The 17,297-nt window shown below is 52.2% G+C and overlaps 1 protein-coding gene across 3 annotated transcripts in view; it reads right to left on the bottom strand.

Moving 5' to 3' along the window:
• Window positions 1–398: 398 nt before the first annotated feature.
• Window positions 399–17,297, bottom strand: part of FAM3D (FAM3 metabolism regulating signaling molecule D) — a 33,851-nt gene continuing 16,952 nt past the window's right edge. For 2 of the 3 annotated variants that reach the window (XM_003894241.3, XM_009200441.4), the window contains exons 4-10: window positions 17,110–17,133; window positions 13,311–13,428; window positions 11,473–11,531; window positions 7,931–7,981; window positions 3,848–3,932; window positions 2,735–2,861; window positions 399–826 (exon numbers count right to left, since the gene is read on the bottom strand). In XM_003894241.3, the coding sequence (XP_003894290.2) occupies window positions 737–826; window positions 2,735–2,861; window positions 3,848–3,932; window positions 7,931–7,981; window positions 11,473–11,531; window positions 13,311–13,428; window positions 17,110–17,133 (554 nt within the window). In that variant the 3' untranslated portion in view covers window positions 399–736. The remainder of the gene's footprint in view (window positions 827–2,734; window positions 2,862–3,847; window positions 3,933–7,930; window positions 7,982–11,472; window positions 11,532–13,310; window positions 13,429–17,109; window positions 17,134–17,297) is intronic. The other variant, XM_009200442.3, reaches the window with a different exon arrangement.

Raw genomic sequence — 17,297 nt, 5'->3', positions numbered from 1 at the left:
TTGCATCCTTGTTGCAGGGTCTGCTCCTGGGGCAGAGACAGCCCGGCTGCCTTCCCTGAAGCCAGCAGCACAGCCTGGCTGCTCCTTCCAGCCGGGTTCAGATCTACCCCTCCTCACCCTCTCCTGCTCTGGACTTGCTCCAGCTCTCCTTCAGACAGCGGGTGATGACAGTATTCCTTGCGTCCTGTCCCCGGCTCCCTCTGTTCCCGTCCATCCCACATGTTATGCTGGAACCAAGGATTCTCTCAGGCCCATGGGAAATCCCAGAAACACAGCTCCCTCACAGCTGCCTAAGGGGGAGCCTGAAGCTGTCACCGACCTGTCTGACCCGTGGCCCATGATGAGTCTGGAGCAGTTCAATCCCAGGGAGAAACGTGGCCACTGGAGTGGTCAGAAAGTTCATTCAAAACCAGCAAAAATAAAATTTAATTGGGCTCAAGTCAGGGCAGTCGGTCCTTCCTCAGGACTGGCTGCCAGCAGTCCCTGACGAAAGCACCCTGTTCTCTCCACAGACAGCTGGTTCCAGAAGGATCCCCTGAGGCTGGTCTCCCGGGTAGGATGCGCTGTTGGGAGGGTTCTGTTTCCAAGGAGGGGAGGCGTGACACAGCATGCAAGGACCGGCAGTGACTTCCACGTGGCACCCCCTGCTCCTCCTCCTCAGTCCCTGCCGGGCTCCGACTCCTAAGTCAGGCAGGAGCTTTTTCAGGCCCCTGGCTCAGGAAGAGCCACAGCCACCCTAAAATGGCTTTGGGGGCAAGCAGCCCTCCATCTCCAGCAGCTCTGGCCATCCCTCATATTTGTTTGTGTCTGGGCTGTTCTTTAAGAACTAGAGAGAGAGAAGACAGAGAAATATAGGCATTGAGTGAGGCCGTTTAGAACTCATGCCCGCATGGGCACTGTGCTCTAAACCTAAATGGGGGTGTGGGATGTTATTAACCCACTTCATGGATGGGGAAACTGAGGCTCAGAGAGGGGATGCAACTTGCTCAAGGTCTCAGAGATGGGATCAGAGCCCAGTTACTGCTTTCACGCCCTGAAGGGTAACCAGTTGTTGGAGAGATCTAGCCCCTCCCCTCAAATTCTCTGTGTCCCTCTAGGATACCTCAAATGACAATAATGATAGCAACAATAAAAAGAAGACTCCTAGCTCATCTTGAGCGCTTGCTGTATGCCAGGTGCTGTTCTGCAGTGCCTTATGTATTTAATCTGCACGGTGGCCCTAGGGAGTGTGCACTGTTTACATCCCATTCTACAGATGGGAAAGCTGAGGCACAGAGGGTCACTGCCCATAGTCACTGGCTGGTAAGTGGCAGAACCACCACATAATATTAATTAATACTAATAATAAGGGGTGGGGCGCAGTGGCTCACACCTATCATCCCAGTACTTTGGGAAGGTAAGGGAGGAGGGTCACTTGAGGCTAGGAGTTCAAGACCAGCCCGGGCAACATGGGAAACCCTGTCTCCAGAAAACATAAAAAAATTAGCTGGGTGTGGTGGCGCATGCCTGTGGTCCCAGCTACTCAGGAGGCAGAGGTGGGAGGATCGCTTGAGCCCAGGAGGTCGAGGCTGCAGTGAGCCGAGATTGTGCCAGTGCACTACAGCCTGAGTGACAGAGCGAGACCCTGTCTCAAAAAATATACATATACTTGTAATAAGTATGTAAGAAGAATAGAATCACTTAGGATTGTGTCTAAAATGCTCAGGTTTAGTTTATGAAAGAAAAAAATGTAAATGGCAAAATCTGCTGTTGGAATCATTGTGGCTGACTCTTAGGAATTAAAAAAGAGATTCTAGATGCTACCTGTCTAAAACCCAGTTTCCCAAGTGTGGGGACAAAGAACAGACTGGCTTAGTCCCATCAGGGTGCTTGGTTCATTTTTGGGCGTCAGGTCCCAGCCAGCTGGTTGCAGGTGGGTGAAGCTGGTGCTGGGCTTCCTGTACTCCCATGCTTCCTCTGTCTTGCCGGTTCCTCTGGGTCTGGAGCCCATGCTTCGGGGCAGAACAGCACCACCTGCCCATGCAGCCTCAGGCCTCTTGCCAGGGCCCTGCTGCAGCACCCCCACAGGACATTCGGGAACCACGCCACCCCCCGCCCCTGCCCACCGGCCTCCTGAGTTCTTCACAGGCAATTTCTAGTTACCTGAATACATCCTCTTAGAAACACATGCATACAGACCAAGACCACATTTTCTAGCTTAAGAAAGAAATCACAATCGTGGTGCCCTTCCTAGAGCTCAGCACATGGTTCCCTGCACTTGCCCGCTCTGGCGCCTCTTGTGTGATGATGGCATTGGCCTCCTCCCTGCCTTCTCACTTCCCTCCCCGTATTCTCCATGCCCAGCCAGGGAGGCTGAAGGGATGGGAACAGGCATCCTGCTCCTTTCCCCAGGTTCCCCTTCCCTGTCACACAGCTTCATATTTCCATTTCTTTTTTCTTCCTTCATGCCTCACTTCCCCATCATCCTTCTTTTCTCCTTTTCCCTCTTCCTTTTCTGGTACTTACCTGTATACTTGCGTGTTTACATATGACCCAGCTTTTGCGAAATGGCCAAGGCGGCTTCCTGGCCGATCAGACCACCCTGTCCTTTGGAGTGAATGACAACCAAGGGCCTCTCCCCACACAATCCTCCCAATTTTAAGGCCCTCGGGAGGTGACTGGGTGACTGTTCTTCCTACCACCGCCCAGCTCCTCGTCCATCCTTCACAGGGTCGGGTTGTGGCCCAGAACCCACCTGCTCAAAGGGGCTTTTACCCCTGAGGTCTTTGGTTCCTATGAAGACCCAGCTGTCCCGGAAGCCCAGTTGTTTTGCGTAGGAACTCCCCAAGTCAGAGAAGAGTTTCCTGCTTTCATCATTCATTCTGCAGAGGACCAGAGAGGATGGTCAGGATGCGGGGGTGGGTCAAAGGGGCATCAGATGGTGGGATTCCCATGGGGCGAGGTTCCTACCCTTCTCCCCATTCAGCATCTGCCCTGGGGGTGCCTAGAGAACACGGCTGCACTCAGGAAGGACAGGGCAAAGGGCTTCAAGACTTCCTCTCTAGAAGGGCCTCAGGTGGGGCTGGAGATGTGTTAAAACAGTACTGCTCTGTTTACAAACACAATACACATTCATTTGGAAAATATGGAAGATCACAAAGAAGTAACTAAGAAATATGGTCTCACCCCTCCTCCCTTTGGTGTGATCAGTGTATATATTTCCATAGAGTGTTTTTTGCCGCTCACTTAGCACTAGAGGGTGGGCAATTTTCCATGTCCTTAAATACTTTCTTTTTTTTTTTTTTTCTTTTGAGACGGAGTCTCACTCTGTCACCCAGGCTGGAGTGCAGTGGCCGGATCTCAGCTCACTGCAAGCTCCGCCTCCCGGGTTTACGCCATTCTCCTGCCTCAGCCTCCCGAGTAGCTGGGACTACAGGCACCTGCCACCTCGCCCGGCTAGTTTTTTGTATTTTTAGTAGAGACGGGGTTTCACCATGTTAACCAGGATGGTCTCGATCTCCTGACCTTGTGATCCACCTGTCTCGGCCTTAAATACTTTCTGCAGCATCATTTTTGATGCAGTCTGTCTTCATTTGTGCGTATATCATATCCTATGTCACCATATGTCATAGTTTCTGTGGCCGGTCAGCTGTTCTATTGGACAGGGAGAGGGTTTCCAGTTTTCCACTGTGGTAATGAAGGCTGTGATCAACCTCCTAGAACATCGCTTTGCATACTTGTCTGATAATTTCCTCAAGATAAGTTGCCAGAAAATGGAGCTGGCAAAACAGCAGAAAAGGGTGTGCAGCGTTTGAAGGTATTCAGTTTGCATTACTGGGTGGCCTGGCAGGTAGAGTTTTCTACTTACTTGGTCCCCGGGTCGTCGTAGGAGGCCACCAGCACAAGTGCACCCCCTGGAATTTCTTTAAGGAATTTCACTAGGTGCTTAACATCTGTGGGAGGAAGGAAAAGGTGCAGGTGATTTAGGGGAAATGAGCCCTGGTCATTCTCATGCTTGTCTACTGCCCTATGATGCAGGAGCCAGCTAGGCCCAGTGGACACTGGGCTGAGCTCAGAAGCCAGGAAGAGGAGCATCCCAGGTGGAGCTCCCTGTAGCCGTTGTCCTAGGGGAGGCCAGAGTGAGCAGAGTGAGGGGGACTCATCCAGGTGATGTGGGGTGGCTTCTGGACACTGGAGTTTAGAAATTCCCCATGTGACTCTGATTTGCAGCTGAGGATGAGCACCACTGGAGAAGGGCCCTTATGTGCCTACCCCTCAGGGGACCAAGTGTCATCATCTCTCAGGTGCTCCGGGCCCTTTGCATACCCCAGACCCCATTCTACACCGGACAATGCCCAGATTATCTGTGCTGACTTTAGATGGTAAAGCACGTGGCCTCAGACAGCTGAGATCCCTGGGAGACAACTTGAGTCTACTGTTAATACAACTTTCCCGCTGTGTCAGGGAGCAAGTCTCTGCGTGTGTCTTTAATGCCTTCCTAACTTGCCAAGCTCTCTAACAGAGAGCAGCTCTAGGCTTAGCACCTGGGGGAGGCATCAGCATCCAGCTCACTGTGAAGAGTCTAATTGTTTCCACGGTGATTATTACCATTATTATTATTATTTGGACACAGAGTTTCGCTCTTGTTGCCCAGGCTGGAGTGCAAAGGCGTGCTCTCTGCTCACCACAACCTCTGCCTCCCGGGTTCAAGTGATTCTCCTGCCTCAGGCTGCTGAGTAGCTGGAATTACAGGTATGCGCCACCATGCCCGGCTAATTATGTGTTTTTAGTAGAATTAGAGTTTCTCAATGTTGGTCAGGCTTGTCTCGAACTCCCAACCTCAGGTGATCCGCCCGTCTCAGCCTCCCAAAGTGCTGGGATTACAGGCGTGAGCCACTGTCCCAGGGCCCTCCATTATGATTATTTTTATGGTCACCTTTCCTGCATAACAAGTAATAATAGCTTTCTACTTAAGGCAGTAATATAGTTTCCTTTTAATATATATTTACTTAGGTTAAAAAAAAAAGTGATCCAATTTAAAGGAAAATACTAATAATGCAGATGTTATTCTAGATATGGTGCAACTTGAGGGGGCTCAAGTTTGGCAACAAGCAACCTAGTGGTTAAAGCAGAGACTATATCTGTCAAATGAGAATGAGTAATAGCCCTGCTCATAGCATCTTTATAAAGTGCAAATGTGACAATAACTTTGGGCATACAGTAAGCATACTCTAATGGAACCAAAAATTATTAGCAGGATTGGCTGCATAATTTGCAGGATCCAGTGCAGAATGAAAATGCAGGGCCTTTTAATAAAAAATTATTCAGTATTTCAAGACCACGATGGCAGGCATCAAGCCAAGTGTGAGATTCTTCCAAGCATGGGCCCCTTGTGACTGCCCTGTCCCCAGGTCACAGGCCCACAAAGCTGGTCTTGATTATTAGTATTCCAGTGCAGACCCCTAGGACCTTGGGGAAGAAGCCATTCTCCCAACTAAGGCCAGCTGCCAGCCAGCTCAGTGACAGGTTTCTGGTCAACCACCACAGTCGCTCTTCTAAAGAAATGGCCCTTGAACTTTTATGACAAAAGGAGGGAGCTCTTAAAGCACCATTAATTTGTGTTGTTGCAGATGTATGGTCTGGTGCTTGTCGGGATGGACGGTGGGTATTTGGAAAATATAAAGCATGCCTTCTGCTAATGATCACCTCACTTTAAAAAGCCTTCATCCCCTTTTGTTTCCTGAAGGGAAGGGCTACTTGCTCACAATGCCTCTGTTTCTGGGTCCCCATCAGTCATGGCTACATTCAAGTTTATAATAAGGCATTTTAAAGCTTAGTTTTGTCTTCAAACTTTTTTTCCTTTTCATTCTGACAGATGATCTCCTTGCTTCTGAGTCATCTGGATGGAATGAGGGAAGAGGGGAGGGAAGGGGAAGAGGAGGGAAGGGAGAAGACTAAACCAGCTTGCCTGGACCCCTCCACCAGTCAGGCTGGACACCCTTCCACCAATTATTTCAGGTTATCGTCTAATCCTCACATCAGTTTTATGGAGTGGAAACTATAGCTGCCTCTCTGTTACAGATGAAGAAACTGGGGCTCAAGAGGCGCCACTTGCTTCAGGTCATGCCTCTGGAAGTCTCTGACTGTCATGCCTCTGGAAGTCTCTGACTCCAGAGACTGGACCTTTTCCGTAAACCTGGCCCCAGGCCATGCTGAACATCAGTAGGACTCCAGGCAGGATGTCTGGTCCTCAGCCCCTGGCCTGTCCCCATCTCCTGTTGCCCCTGTCCTCAGCTCTATCCTGTACTGGGAGGGACCTTGCACACTGCATGTGGGCACTTTAGTGTGCCCATCCAAGCTCCATCCACACTACCCTCCTGTCAAGCAACAGCCAGCTCCTGGTCACCCCTCCATCCTGGGGGAGTGTCTGAAGCCTGGGGGTGGGGCACACCTGGCAAGAGACCTGCGTGGGCCCTGATGCAGACTCCAGGAGGCCTGTGTGGGCCCTGATGCGGACTCCAGGTCAGCACACCCCTAGCTCTGCAGACTCCTCACCCATGAGTTGGGACGGAGATGGAGGAGGGCCGGGAGGGGTCTTACGAAGCCCTGGGCCCAGGACAGGGTGCCAGCTGCCCATCTCTAAGAGTTGTCCTGCACATCACATCCCCAGCATTCCCCACCTCCCAAATTTCAGCCTCTTTCCTGCCTTCTGCTGCCTGGTAACTTTCTCCCCTCCTGGGCTCATGTGTGTAGGTGGGTGTAGACAAAGTGGGCTTTCCCTAGAGGTTGAGACAAAGACAGGGGAATTCAGGAGAGGGGAATCCCAGCTGTTTAGCAGCAGCTTGGCCCCTTCTGCTCTGTGACAGGCTTTCCTGGGTCCATGGTCACATGTGCTGTACATCCCAGGATGGCCGAGCACAGAGATGCCCTGGGGTCTCAGGGATACAGAAAGGAAATTGCATTCACCTGGGCTCTGACACCCACTCTGATGAAAACCAGTCCCTGCAAGGCGCAGGTCTTTGATTCTGCTGCATTTTGAAAGCTTTTGAGAATGTGGGGTCAGGGTTCCACCCCTGCCCATAGGTGGCTGGTTGGCGAGGAGGCTGCTGGTGGGGACTTAGATGCCCGGGATTTCAGCACAGCTAGGTCAGTACCCTGTCTCGCCCAGCCATGCTAAGAGCAAGGAGGGCAGTGACTTCCTATAAGGGGCAGCCAGGTACACAGAAAAATCTGCAAAGCACGTGGGTGCAGAGAGAAGACAAGCATCTGCTGAAAGATGTGTAGAGCTCGGAGCCTCAGGTCCAGAAAGGAGCCTTGTCCTGTCCTTGGGTCCCCAAGAGATCCCTGTAACCTTGAAATAAAATACCTTTACCTAGCAGAGCTTTAGTGGATGTGGCCGATGGGTCACGTGGCCTCATCCATAGCACTTCAGTGACATCAACATTGACATTGCTTTGCCTTAAGGTCTTCTCTGGCCTCCAGAGTTCACTTTGCCCCCAGGGCAGGCCAGAATTGCATGCCAAGGAATTAGAGGCATGGGTACCTCAGTCCCCTCGATTCTCTGGGAGATCTCTGGGGCATGTATTCCACACTGGCTCCAGGGTTCCAACTTTGGTTAAAGGCTCAGTGACACATTCTTCACAGGCTTCCTTCCTGTCGCTGTCTGCTCCCTACTCCCCTACTGACGTTTCCTGAGCTCACTTCTTAAACAAAGCATTGCAATTGAATCCCTATCTCAGGATCTGAGTCTGGGACATCCCAACTGAGGTGGCCAGAAGGAGTTTCAAAAGCAGCAGGACACCCTCAACCTGCCACCGCACCTCTTCCTGGGTGCCTCCTGTGGAAAGAAGCACCAGGTACCTCGAGCCACCAGGTCCCTTGCCACACGAAGAGGCTCAGCCGTCTGCACCACACCCCCCACTGTGACTTCAGTGTCAGCAGAGGCACCTACCTCCAGAGTACATGTCAAATGCCCTCTGTCCCAGCACAGCTCCTGTGGTTCCTAGAGGTTAAGAGGAGAACGATTATCCCCTGTAACGCGTGTCGTTCTGCCTGTCGTTCTGCTGAAAATGGCTAATCTGTAGTCTAAGATCTAAAAACAGAACAAGAATATAATGAAATCAGGTCCTATAAAGAGCATGCAGGACTAAAGCAGGTGTCCAGGGATGGCTGGGCTCATCTGAGAGGTTCAAGAATGTAATGGCTAAGGGCGTCTCTGGAATCAAACTGAGTCTACTCAGTCTGAGTCTGTGTTCTGTCCTACCACTGTCTAACTCAGGACTTAGCATTTTGACCTCAATTCTTGCATCTGTACAGTGGGTTGTGGGAACTAAAGGAGATACATTTAAAATATTAATAGTAGTCATACAAGATGAATTTTAGCTGCAAAATCAAAATCAAAATGATAGTCGTCATCATTATTTCCACCTATATAGAAAACCTACAACTGGAGTCCTCCACCTCTCGAAGGCAAAGGGATTTGTGTTGGGCTAAGCGGTACTCAGTTTCCCAGGGTCCAGTAACCCGGATTGCGTTTGTGGATTTTGTGGGAGGAGGCGTCCGAAGGCCAAATCCTCCAGGGAACCGGGTCTTCGGGAGGAACGTTACAGTTCGCAATCTGTGCCACTAGATGGAGGTGTTGCAGAGGGGATGGCAGCTCCAAGGCTTACGGAGGAGGGTTGGGACCGGGTCTAGGGAGAGGCGCAGTCCAGGCGGCGCGAGCAGGCTCGCTTAGCAGCCCCTCCAGGATTCTCCAGGAGCCACGGAGCGTCCATGGAATGATTTACCTGGGGCCCTTAGAAGGAGTCTATGAACCTATGGAGCTGCTTTTGTGATCGCGTGCGCTCGTGAATGTTTCTGCAATGGGAGAGTGGTGGGGGTGGAGGCCGAGGCCAGCATAGCTTGAAGATCCTGAGGAATCTCTGCGCCACTGAAGGTTAAAGACTACTCGGTCTTTAGCAATCCTTGTGTTGTTCTTGGTCATATAGATGAGGATGATTTGTTGGGCTTCCCCACATGTGGCATACACAGCATGCACATATACAGTAAGTGCTGTGTACATGGTTGAGACATTTCTAGTCTAGGGAGGTCGTTCAGGTGAATAAGTAAGACCTGGAGTTAACTCGATCCAGGTTCAAATGTAGGTGGTTTTATAGGCTGTGTGGCCTTGGACAAGTTGCTTAACCTCTTTTTTTTTTTTTTTGACAGGGTCTCTCACTGTTGCCCGGGCTGGAGTGCGGTGGTGTGAGCTTGGCTGACTGCAGCCTCCACCTCCCAGGCTCAAGCAATCCTCCCACCTCAGCCTCCTGAGTAGCTGGGACTACAGGTGTGTGCCACCACACCCAGCTAATTTTTTAACTTTTTGTAGAGACGGGGCGGATTGGTGGGGGCGGTTCACTGTTACTCAGACTGGTCTTGAACTTCTGAGCTCAAGTGATCCACCCACCTCAGCCTCTCAAAGTGCTGGGATTACAGGCATGAGCCACTGCACCCAGCCTACTTAACCTCTTTGAGCCCCGGTTTCTCACCTGGGAAATGGGGATATTGAGCATAGCTCCAGCCTAGCACAGTGATGGGGTTAAATGAAAAAGCACAGTGAGTGCCCAGTAAATGCTAGTTCTTATTGCCATCGATGGTTATTTTCATCCTTTCGGCTTTGTGAGAGGCAGGGAAAGAGGCCTAGTCTGGGGCCATCTCATTGGAGAATATGCAAAAGGCTTTTCTCAGGTGGGACCCATTTAGGAGAAAGTCAGCAGGTTTCAGCCAGGTCAGCTGCAGCCTGCGCCATTTCCTGCCCGCCCCCACTGTGGGCAGATGGATGGGAGTGTTGATGTAAGCGGAGGCTCCTACAGCCTTCTGGGGTCTGGCATGCACGAAAGAGTGCTCTGAGACCAGCCTGGGCACACCCTTCCTGCAGGAGGGAGCCACCATCCCTGCAGCCACTTCACTGAGGCTGGAGTGGAACAGGCCTGGGCCCTCCTCAAACCTGCAGAGGAACGGCTCCACGCAGCCTCCTGCCTCTCCCTGCCCTGGCCCTTCCTGGGCTCCTAGGAAGTTGGCCAGGGCTGTCCTCTGACTCCCGTCTGTCCAGGAACAGCCCCATCACTGCTCCAGGCCCCGACTTCTCCCCTGACACAGCAGGGTTTCTTGGCAGAGTGAGAAAAGGCTTTCTCTGGAGTAAAGTGCAGGCGCTTGGGGCTGGCAAGGCCGGGGCTCCCATCTTACCCTGTTCCTTCCTAAGTGTGCTCATGTGGTCCTTCCACCCACAAGCTCAACAAGTTCCTCCCTGAGCATCCCTTACACCTTTTCCCCATCCTGCCCTGACCTTTGTCCCAGAAGTGGCCCTTACAGCCAGGGAATGGCCCTCATTTTCTAAGAACAGAGGCAGAGAGGAGGTCTTGGCTGGGGCCAGACCACCTGGTCCTTACCTGACCCTGTAAGTCCACTCCCTCCTGAAACGTGTCCCTACTTCAGGCTTGGTGGCCCTCTGGCCTCCTGTTTAAGTGTGTGTCCTGCAGGAGATGCAGGGTTATCAAGGCCATGGATTCCCTTGTGGTCTCCCTGCCTCCAGCCCCCCAACTCCAAGCTGGAGGGAGGTTTCCGGAATGCAGGCCCGGTCCCTCCCGCCCTGCTCAAAGCCTTTCCGTGGCTCCCTACTGCTCTCGGCTTCCAATCACACTTCTTAGCAGGCTTGCTAGCTCCTCATCCTCTGGCCTTGCTTCTCTCCCCAGCCTTGCCTCTCCATGTTGCCCGGCAAACCTCTCTCCTTCACTTTCCCTCCTCCTCCCTGCACTGTGTTGCCCCTGCCTGGAAGGAGCCTTCCCCAATTTTCTCCTGGCCAGTGCCCACAATCCTTCAGACCTCAGCTGGCTATCACCTCCAGCTGGAAGCCTCCCCTGAACCACCCTGGGTCTGTCCCCTGCTCTGCATCCTAGCTCCCATAGCTGTGCTTCCTGCCCCTCCAGAGAGGCTCACCACATTGAGATTGTTTGTGAGCTTCACGGATACCTACGGAGGCTGTGAAGCCAGGGCCTTTCTAGTTCTTGGCTGACCCCCAGTGTCCTGTACAGGGCCTGGCCCACAGTAGCTGCTGCCTGTATTTGTTGAATGAATGAATGAATGAATGAATGAAGGTGTATACTCAGCACGTGATCTTGCACTGTCATTGGTTGTCCCCACATCCTCATTTGTGTTGGTTTAAGCAGAGTGGCTTTGAGGATGGGGTCATGTTTCACCTATGTTCCATAGGAGAAGTGTGTCCTCCTGAGATAGGAGCATGTGGCAGGGGCCTGGCTAGCTCTGTGGTTCTACAGCTCTGTGGGTCTTTGAGAACTTCTGTTCCCCAAGGCCAGCCACACTTCCCCTCCTGAGCTCTACGGGCGTTCCTGCTATGAGGTAGGAGCTGAGCCAATGTTGGTTGAATGAATATGCCGCTACCCCCTACCCTCCCTGGTGCTGGGTAGGAACTGTCTGGGGGATGGATCTGCAACTCACCATTCACCAGGGCGATGTTTAGGCCTCTGCCCACGTTGTTTTTCACAGGACTCATGATCCTGAAGACAATGAAGAAGAAATATGACAGTCGGTCCTGAGCGTGGAATGAACACTCTGCTCTCCCAGCTGGGGAACTCCGCAAGGGCCCACATAAGCAATGCAGAAGTGTTGGGAAACACGTGGAATAACTGGGACCATCTGTTTTCTCCTGAAAACTAGTGGTAGGCTGGATTCTCTAAAGAGTTTCTCAAGGCATGTTGGACCAGAACAACCTGCTCAGAGAAGAGGGGAGGTCCCTGCCTGGGCCTCTGAGGTGTTGGAGGCGGGGCCAGCCCACCCGGACGCTGTGAGGCCTGGCTGCTGGGAGGAGGCAGAACCCAGAAGGCTGCCACCATCCTGGGGTGTCTGAGTCCCCACGTGGCCCAGCTGTGTTCCTGCTGGCCCAGCATCCACACCCTTGTCTCCGAATGTGTGGTGGGAGAACTGTCTTTCTTCATGCACAGGCCAGGTGGTTCCGGGGATTGACCTCTCTCTCCCAGGCTTGGACAAGCAAAGCATCCTACATCCCCAGCTACAGTTACTGGCTGATATGGTTTGGCTGTGTCCCCACCCAAATCTCATCTTGAATTCCCACGTGTTGTGGGAGGGACCCAGTGGGAGGTGACTGAATCATGGGGGCAGGTCTTTCCCATGCTGTTCTTGTGACAGTGAGTAAGTCTCACGAGATCTGATGGTTTTATAGAGAGGAGTTCCCCGGCACAAGCTCTTTCTCTTGCCTGCTGCCATCCTTGTAAGATGTCATTGCTCCTCCTTTGCCTTCCACCGTGATTGTAGGGCTTCTCCTGCCACATTGAACTGTGAGTCCATTAAACTCTTTTTCCTGTATAAATTACTGAGTCTCGGGTATACCTTTATCAGCAGCCTGAAAACGGACGAATGCACTGGGCTAGGCTTGGTCATGTGACCCAGGCCAGTCAATGAAACACAGGCTTGGGACTTTTGCAGGGATAATTTAGACAGGAAGGCTCTTTTCCCATTAGGGTGCTAAGCTGGGCTAATATGTCAAACCAGCTGGCAGTCTCTCTTTTTAACCACATGGAGGAATCCCTTGCAAGTAGAAAAAAAAAAGCAAAGCTATTAGACAGAGGAGGGTAGAGCTGAAGATGGGATGAGAGACAGCCCTGATGACATTGTTTGAATCCCTGGATCCAGCTGGTCCTGAAGCTTGCCTACCACCCCTGGTCTTTTAGGTATTTGAACCCATCAGTTCCTTGTTTTGCCTAAACAGACTGTGGTTAGGTTCAGAATACTAGTTTAAACACCCGTCCCTGAGTTCTTTCGTAGGATGCACTTGCCGTCCCAGGGCCTTTACTGTCTTAGTTGGATGATGGGTAAACAGACTTTCTCCTGTACTTGGGCGGAAGCCCTGGTGCCTGCTATATCTGGGCTTTGATGCCTGAGTCAGGATCTTGAACCTTCTCTGCAGGCATCTCCTTTCATGGGAAGCCCAGCAACTTGGCTGTTAGACTTGAGGTCAAATCCTGGCCCTGCCACTCGGCAGGTGACCCTGTCTGCACCTCACTGTCCTCATCTTTACAACAGGAGTAATAGCTCCACCGCCCAGGATGTCGGGGGAATGAATGAGAGATGCTCTGAAGCACCAGGCAAGGTGCTGGCGGATGTGGGAACTGTTTCAATTATTGTATTTGTGCCTCACACACCCAGAGTGAAAGGGAAGCTGTGGGCTGGTCTCACAGGCCAGCCCCTGCAGCCTCTGCAGTTTTTAATGAATGAATGAAATAAAATAAAAGAAACCTAGTTGCCCCTTAGGTACTTACGTGTGGCCTTCAAAGCACATAGAAGGGCCCACGACATTGGCTGCCCCGCTGCAGATTTTAAACGCAAAGTGGTTGGCTGGGCAGGGCTTGGTGAGGCCACACTTGTACTTTACAACCTCTGGGAAGGAAAGAGACCAGTTTTGGTGGGCAGCAGCTTGGGAGGTGCTTGGGGAGGGGAGGGCTGGGGCTAGGGCCAGGGTGCAGCTTGGGACGAAGCTCAGAGCCTCTTTCTGGGGGAGCCTTCACTGACAGCAAAGTCTGGGAGATACACCCTTCTGTGCTCCATGGTGCCTCCAACGCGGCCCCCACCAGAGCACACAGGAGCAGCCCAGAATTAATTTTTGGGCTTTCCATCACAGCTCCAGCCCTAGCAGGACACCCTCAGTAAACGTAACTAGAGTAAACCTGAGTCACCATGATGAAGGGACTCTCCTGAGAACCTCTCATTTGGGCCACGGCAGCCTTCTGAGTCCCCAGAGGCCCCTGTTGAGAACTCCCAGGGACTCTGGTGGGATGGGTGGGAGCACCTCTCTCTAGCCAGGTTCCCTTGGGCAAGTTCTCAACCTCTTGCACCCCACTTTATCTGCAAAATGGAATATCTGTTGTGCCTCCCCACTGGGTTGTTGTGAGGAATACATGAGTGTGGTTTCATGCTCAGTATACACTGGCTATTCTTCTTCTCATCATTCATTCATTTATCACTCATTTCCTGAGCATCTACTAAGTGCCTGACACTGGGATACAACAGAGAACAGGCAGAGGATTCCAATTCTCCCACTGGGAGCTCAACACGGTGTTGGGAGCCCACTGGGTACTCACTAAGTGGCACCTCTGGTGATGTTGGCTGTTCCTAAGACCTACATCTTCTCCATGCAGCCTTCACAGGGTAAATTGGGGAGGTCCATGCCTAAGGAGAGATGCTGGTGGTACCTAGAGATGTGGCTGAGCGGCTGAGCCCTCAATGTGTTCTTTGAGAGCTGGGATGACATCCGCCCTTGCAGCCTGGCATGTTCTAATTCATCCTAATGTGTGCTTTTTAGCACCAGCTGACAGTTTGGAAGGCAGCATTAGGGAGGATTGGGTAAACATGGATTTGGAGAATGCTGACCTGCTAAGGGAAAGCGGGGGTTGGGCAGCCTTTCCCTCCCCAGCCCCTGTGCCAGGCGTCTGGCCAAGGTCTGCCAGCGTGTGCTTTGGAGCAAAGCTGCAGGCTCCTTAAGGAAGCTTGCAGACGCCAAGACCTTGCTACATGCAAGGCACTGGGGCTAGGACTTTATGTTTATTATCTTATTGACTCATCCTGAAAACTCCTGTGCCTGGCACATAGTAGGCACTGGATAGTCTTCATTGCATAACACATACAACATTTGGGCCAGGCTGCACCTGAGGCTGGAAGGGACCATGTGGTTTCCAGGGCTTTCCCTGGTCTATAAGGAGCTTTTATGTGAATCAGGAAAATGCACCCCTCTGGAGGGGGCACAACCCACTTGTGCCAGGCTTGTAGGTAAAGGTGCCCCTTCTAGGAGCAAATGCAGCCCACACCAGGGAACCCTGCTGGCTTAGTTTCCCTTCACTGAGCAGGCAACCCTGAGAATCTGAGAGGAAATGCTTGTTTGGGGTTTCCCCTCTCCTGGTTTCAGCACACACACCTGATGGGTGGGACTGAACTCAAACCATGACATTGTCACCCAGAGAGTGGGTAGGGGGCAGAGGCATCTGTGAAGGGCTGTTCAGGAGAGAGTGGGTATCCAAGCCTGTGGCTTAGGGGCGAGAGGGCCGGACTGGGGGTGGACCAACTCCCCTTCTCCTCCTTCTTCGCAGGATCCCTATGAAAGGTGCCCAGCCTCCACCTTTGGGATTGGCTGAGGAGCGATGCTGGGGAGGGAAGCCAGGGCATGGCTCCTGGTCTCCTACAGCCTTGGGGTCCCACCTCCAGCCACGTTCACCCCTCACCCAGAGAGTCTCACCTATGCAGGGAGATCATTCCCAGCCCTGGGGACCACTTCTGGAGTTTGCCCAGAGCCTAATCAATTGCAGCTAAGTCTGATAAACCTGATGTCAACAGGCTGGCTTAAGCAGGCTTTTCCAGCATTGATTTTCTGACCATCCAGCCTTCACGGTCATGCTGCTGGACGAAGGGAGATGAGGCCAAGGGGGGCTCAACCTCTGGGAGGCAGGAGATTTGCTCTCTGGGTTCTGGCATAGAAGGCCGCTCCCATCAGCTGCCTCAATCCCTGAGACCCCTGGGAACCCTTGTGCTGTTGCTCAGGGCATGGAGCTGGTGTGCTACCAAGAGCACTAGGGCAGGGGTACATTCAGGAAATAGGCTGCTCTTTCATTAATCTGCTTTGTGCCTTGCCAGAAATTGCTCCCTTTATCTTTGCCAACTGTGAAATCAGGGAGTTGGTTTAGATCAGGGTTGTCAAACAGGTTTCCTCTTAAATGTCAATGTGGACCTCCTGTTAAAGGCTTAATGATAAAGTTCTCAAGTCTGCCTATGGGCTTGGAGGGAAAGAATGCTGGGATCGATTGGAGATGTCTGCTATGGGAACAGGCAGGGTGGAAAGCAGCATGTGTGCTTGAATTTGCCATCCCCCCAGCAGGTGATGTCTAAGCATTTGATAGCAACAAGATGCTGTGACACTCTGTGTTCACTTCAGAATATGACTGAGGAGGCTTCAGGGAGCTAGGGTTAAGGGTGTAGGGTGAATGATTTGTGTTGCTTCATATTGTCTTTGCCTTCTGTAACCTTGCAGTGTACTGGGGCACCCATGTCCTTCTTAGTCAGGTAAAATCCTATTTTAGGAGCCACAGCCCTCTTCAGAGTCACCACCATGTTGAGAAGGAAATGGAGAGGGCCTGGAGGTATTGCCTCTTGCAAAGAGGGGTTGAGGGGGTGGGCTTGGGACTAGATGGTGGAGGGGGTTTGACTCCTGCCTCACCACTTATAGCTATGTGACCTTGGCCAAGAGATTTCACTTCTCAGTGTCTTAGTTTCCTTATCTACAAAAGGGGCTAATTATAGCACCATCATAAGGTTGTATGTAGGATTGCATGAGATGCCTGTGAAGTTCTGAATCCAGTGTCTGGCACATAATAGGCACTCAATCAATGTTACTACTGCCATAATCACAGCTCTCCCTCCCTTCCTTGTCCTGACTCTCTAGCCAAGGCCTCCACTGGAGCGTTCTTGCCTCTAGGCCTTTGCAGAGAGGACACCTCCTCCCAGAAGCCTTCCCTGATCCTCCCATTGGAAGGGGGTGCCCCTCCTGGAACCCAGAGCACTTTCTCCACTTCTCTTGGCAGGTCTAACATTTCCACCCCAACAGACAATCAGCGCCCCTTCTGTTTGTCTCTGGGGCCCCTGTAGTGCCTGACATGGTCTCTGGCACTTTGCAGCAGGAATCCTGAGCCAAGCCTGGGGTCACCGCAATAGGGTTAAGGAGCTCATCCCTGGCCCTTGGGCTCCCAGCTGTGTGGGGTTGTCGGGGGCAGGAGATGGGCAGTGGCAGGGTGTGGTCCAGACTGCAGCAGGGGAACTGAAGAAGGGGCAGAGTTGAACTGTGTCCCTACAGTCTGAATGGCTGAGAGGAGGCCACCCCTACCACAGGGCTTAGGGACTTTAGAAGGCACCATTGGGTCATGGAAGGAGAGGACCAGGAAGAATCTGGAAGCCCAGGTTTCTTGGGAACCTGCAGGGTTAGTAGCAGGGGCCCTGGGCCTTCTTGCCCTAGGGCAAATGGGAGCAGGGGGTGAGTGGATGAGTTTGGGGGAGGTGTGGAGCTGCACAGATACTCACGGATCTCCTTGGTGGGTGGTGGTACTGGAGAGAAGACAGAATCTGGTTAGAGGAAAAGCACTTCGGACCCTCCTGCAGGAGGGAGGTTGGGGGCTAGGGGCTGGGGAGTGGGAAGAAGCGGCTTTAAATTGGCACTATTGAAATGAACTAAAAATCCCTTGCCACTGTCACCCCTTCACACAAATACA

Source organism: Papio anubis, chromosome 2 (assembly GCF_008728515.1).
Source record: "Papio anubis isolate 15944 chromosome 2, Panubis1.0, whole genome shotgun sequence".
NCBI lineage: Eukaryota > Metazoa > Chordata > Mammalia > Primates > Cercopithecidae > Papio > Papio anubis.
This window is presented reverse-complemented; position numbering and strand designations above follow the sequence as displayed.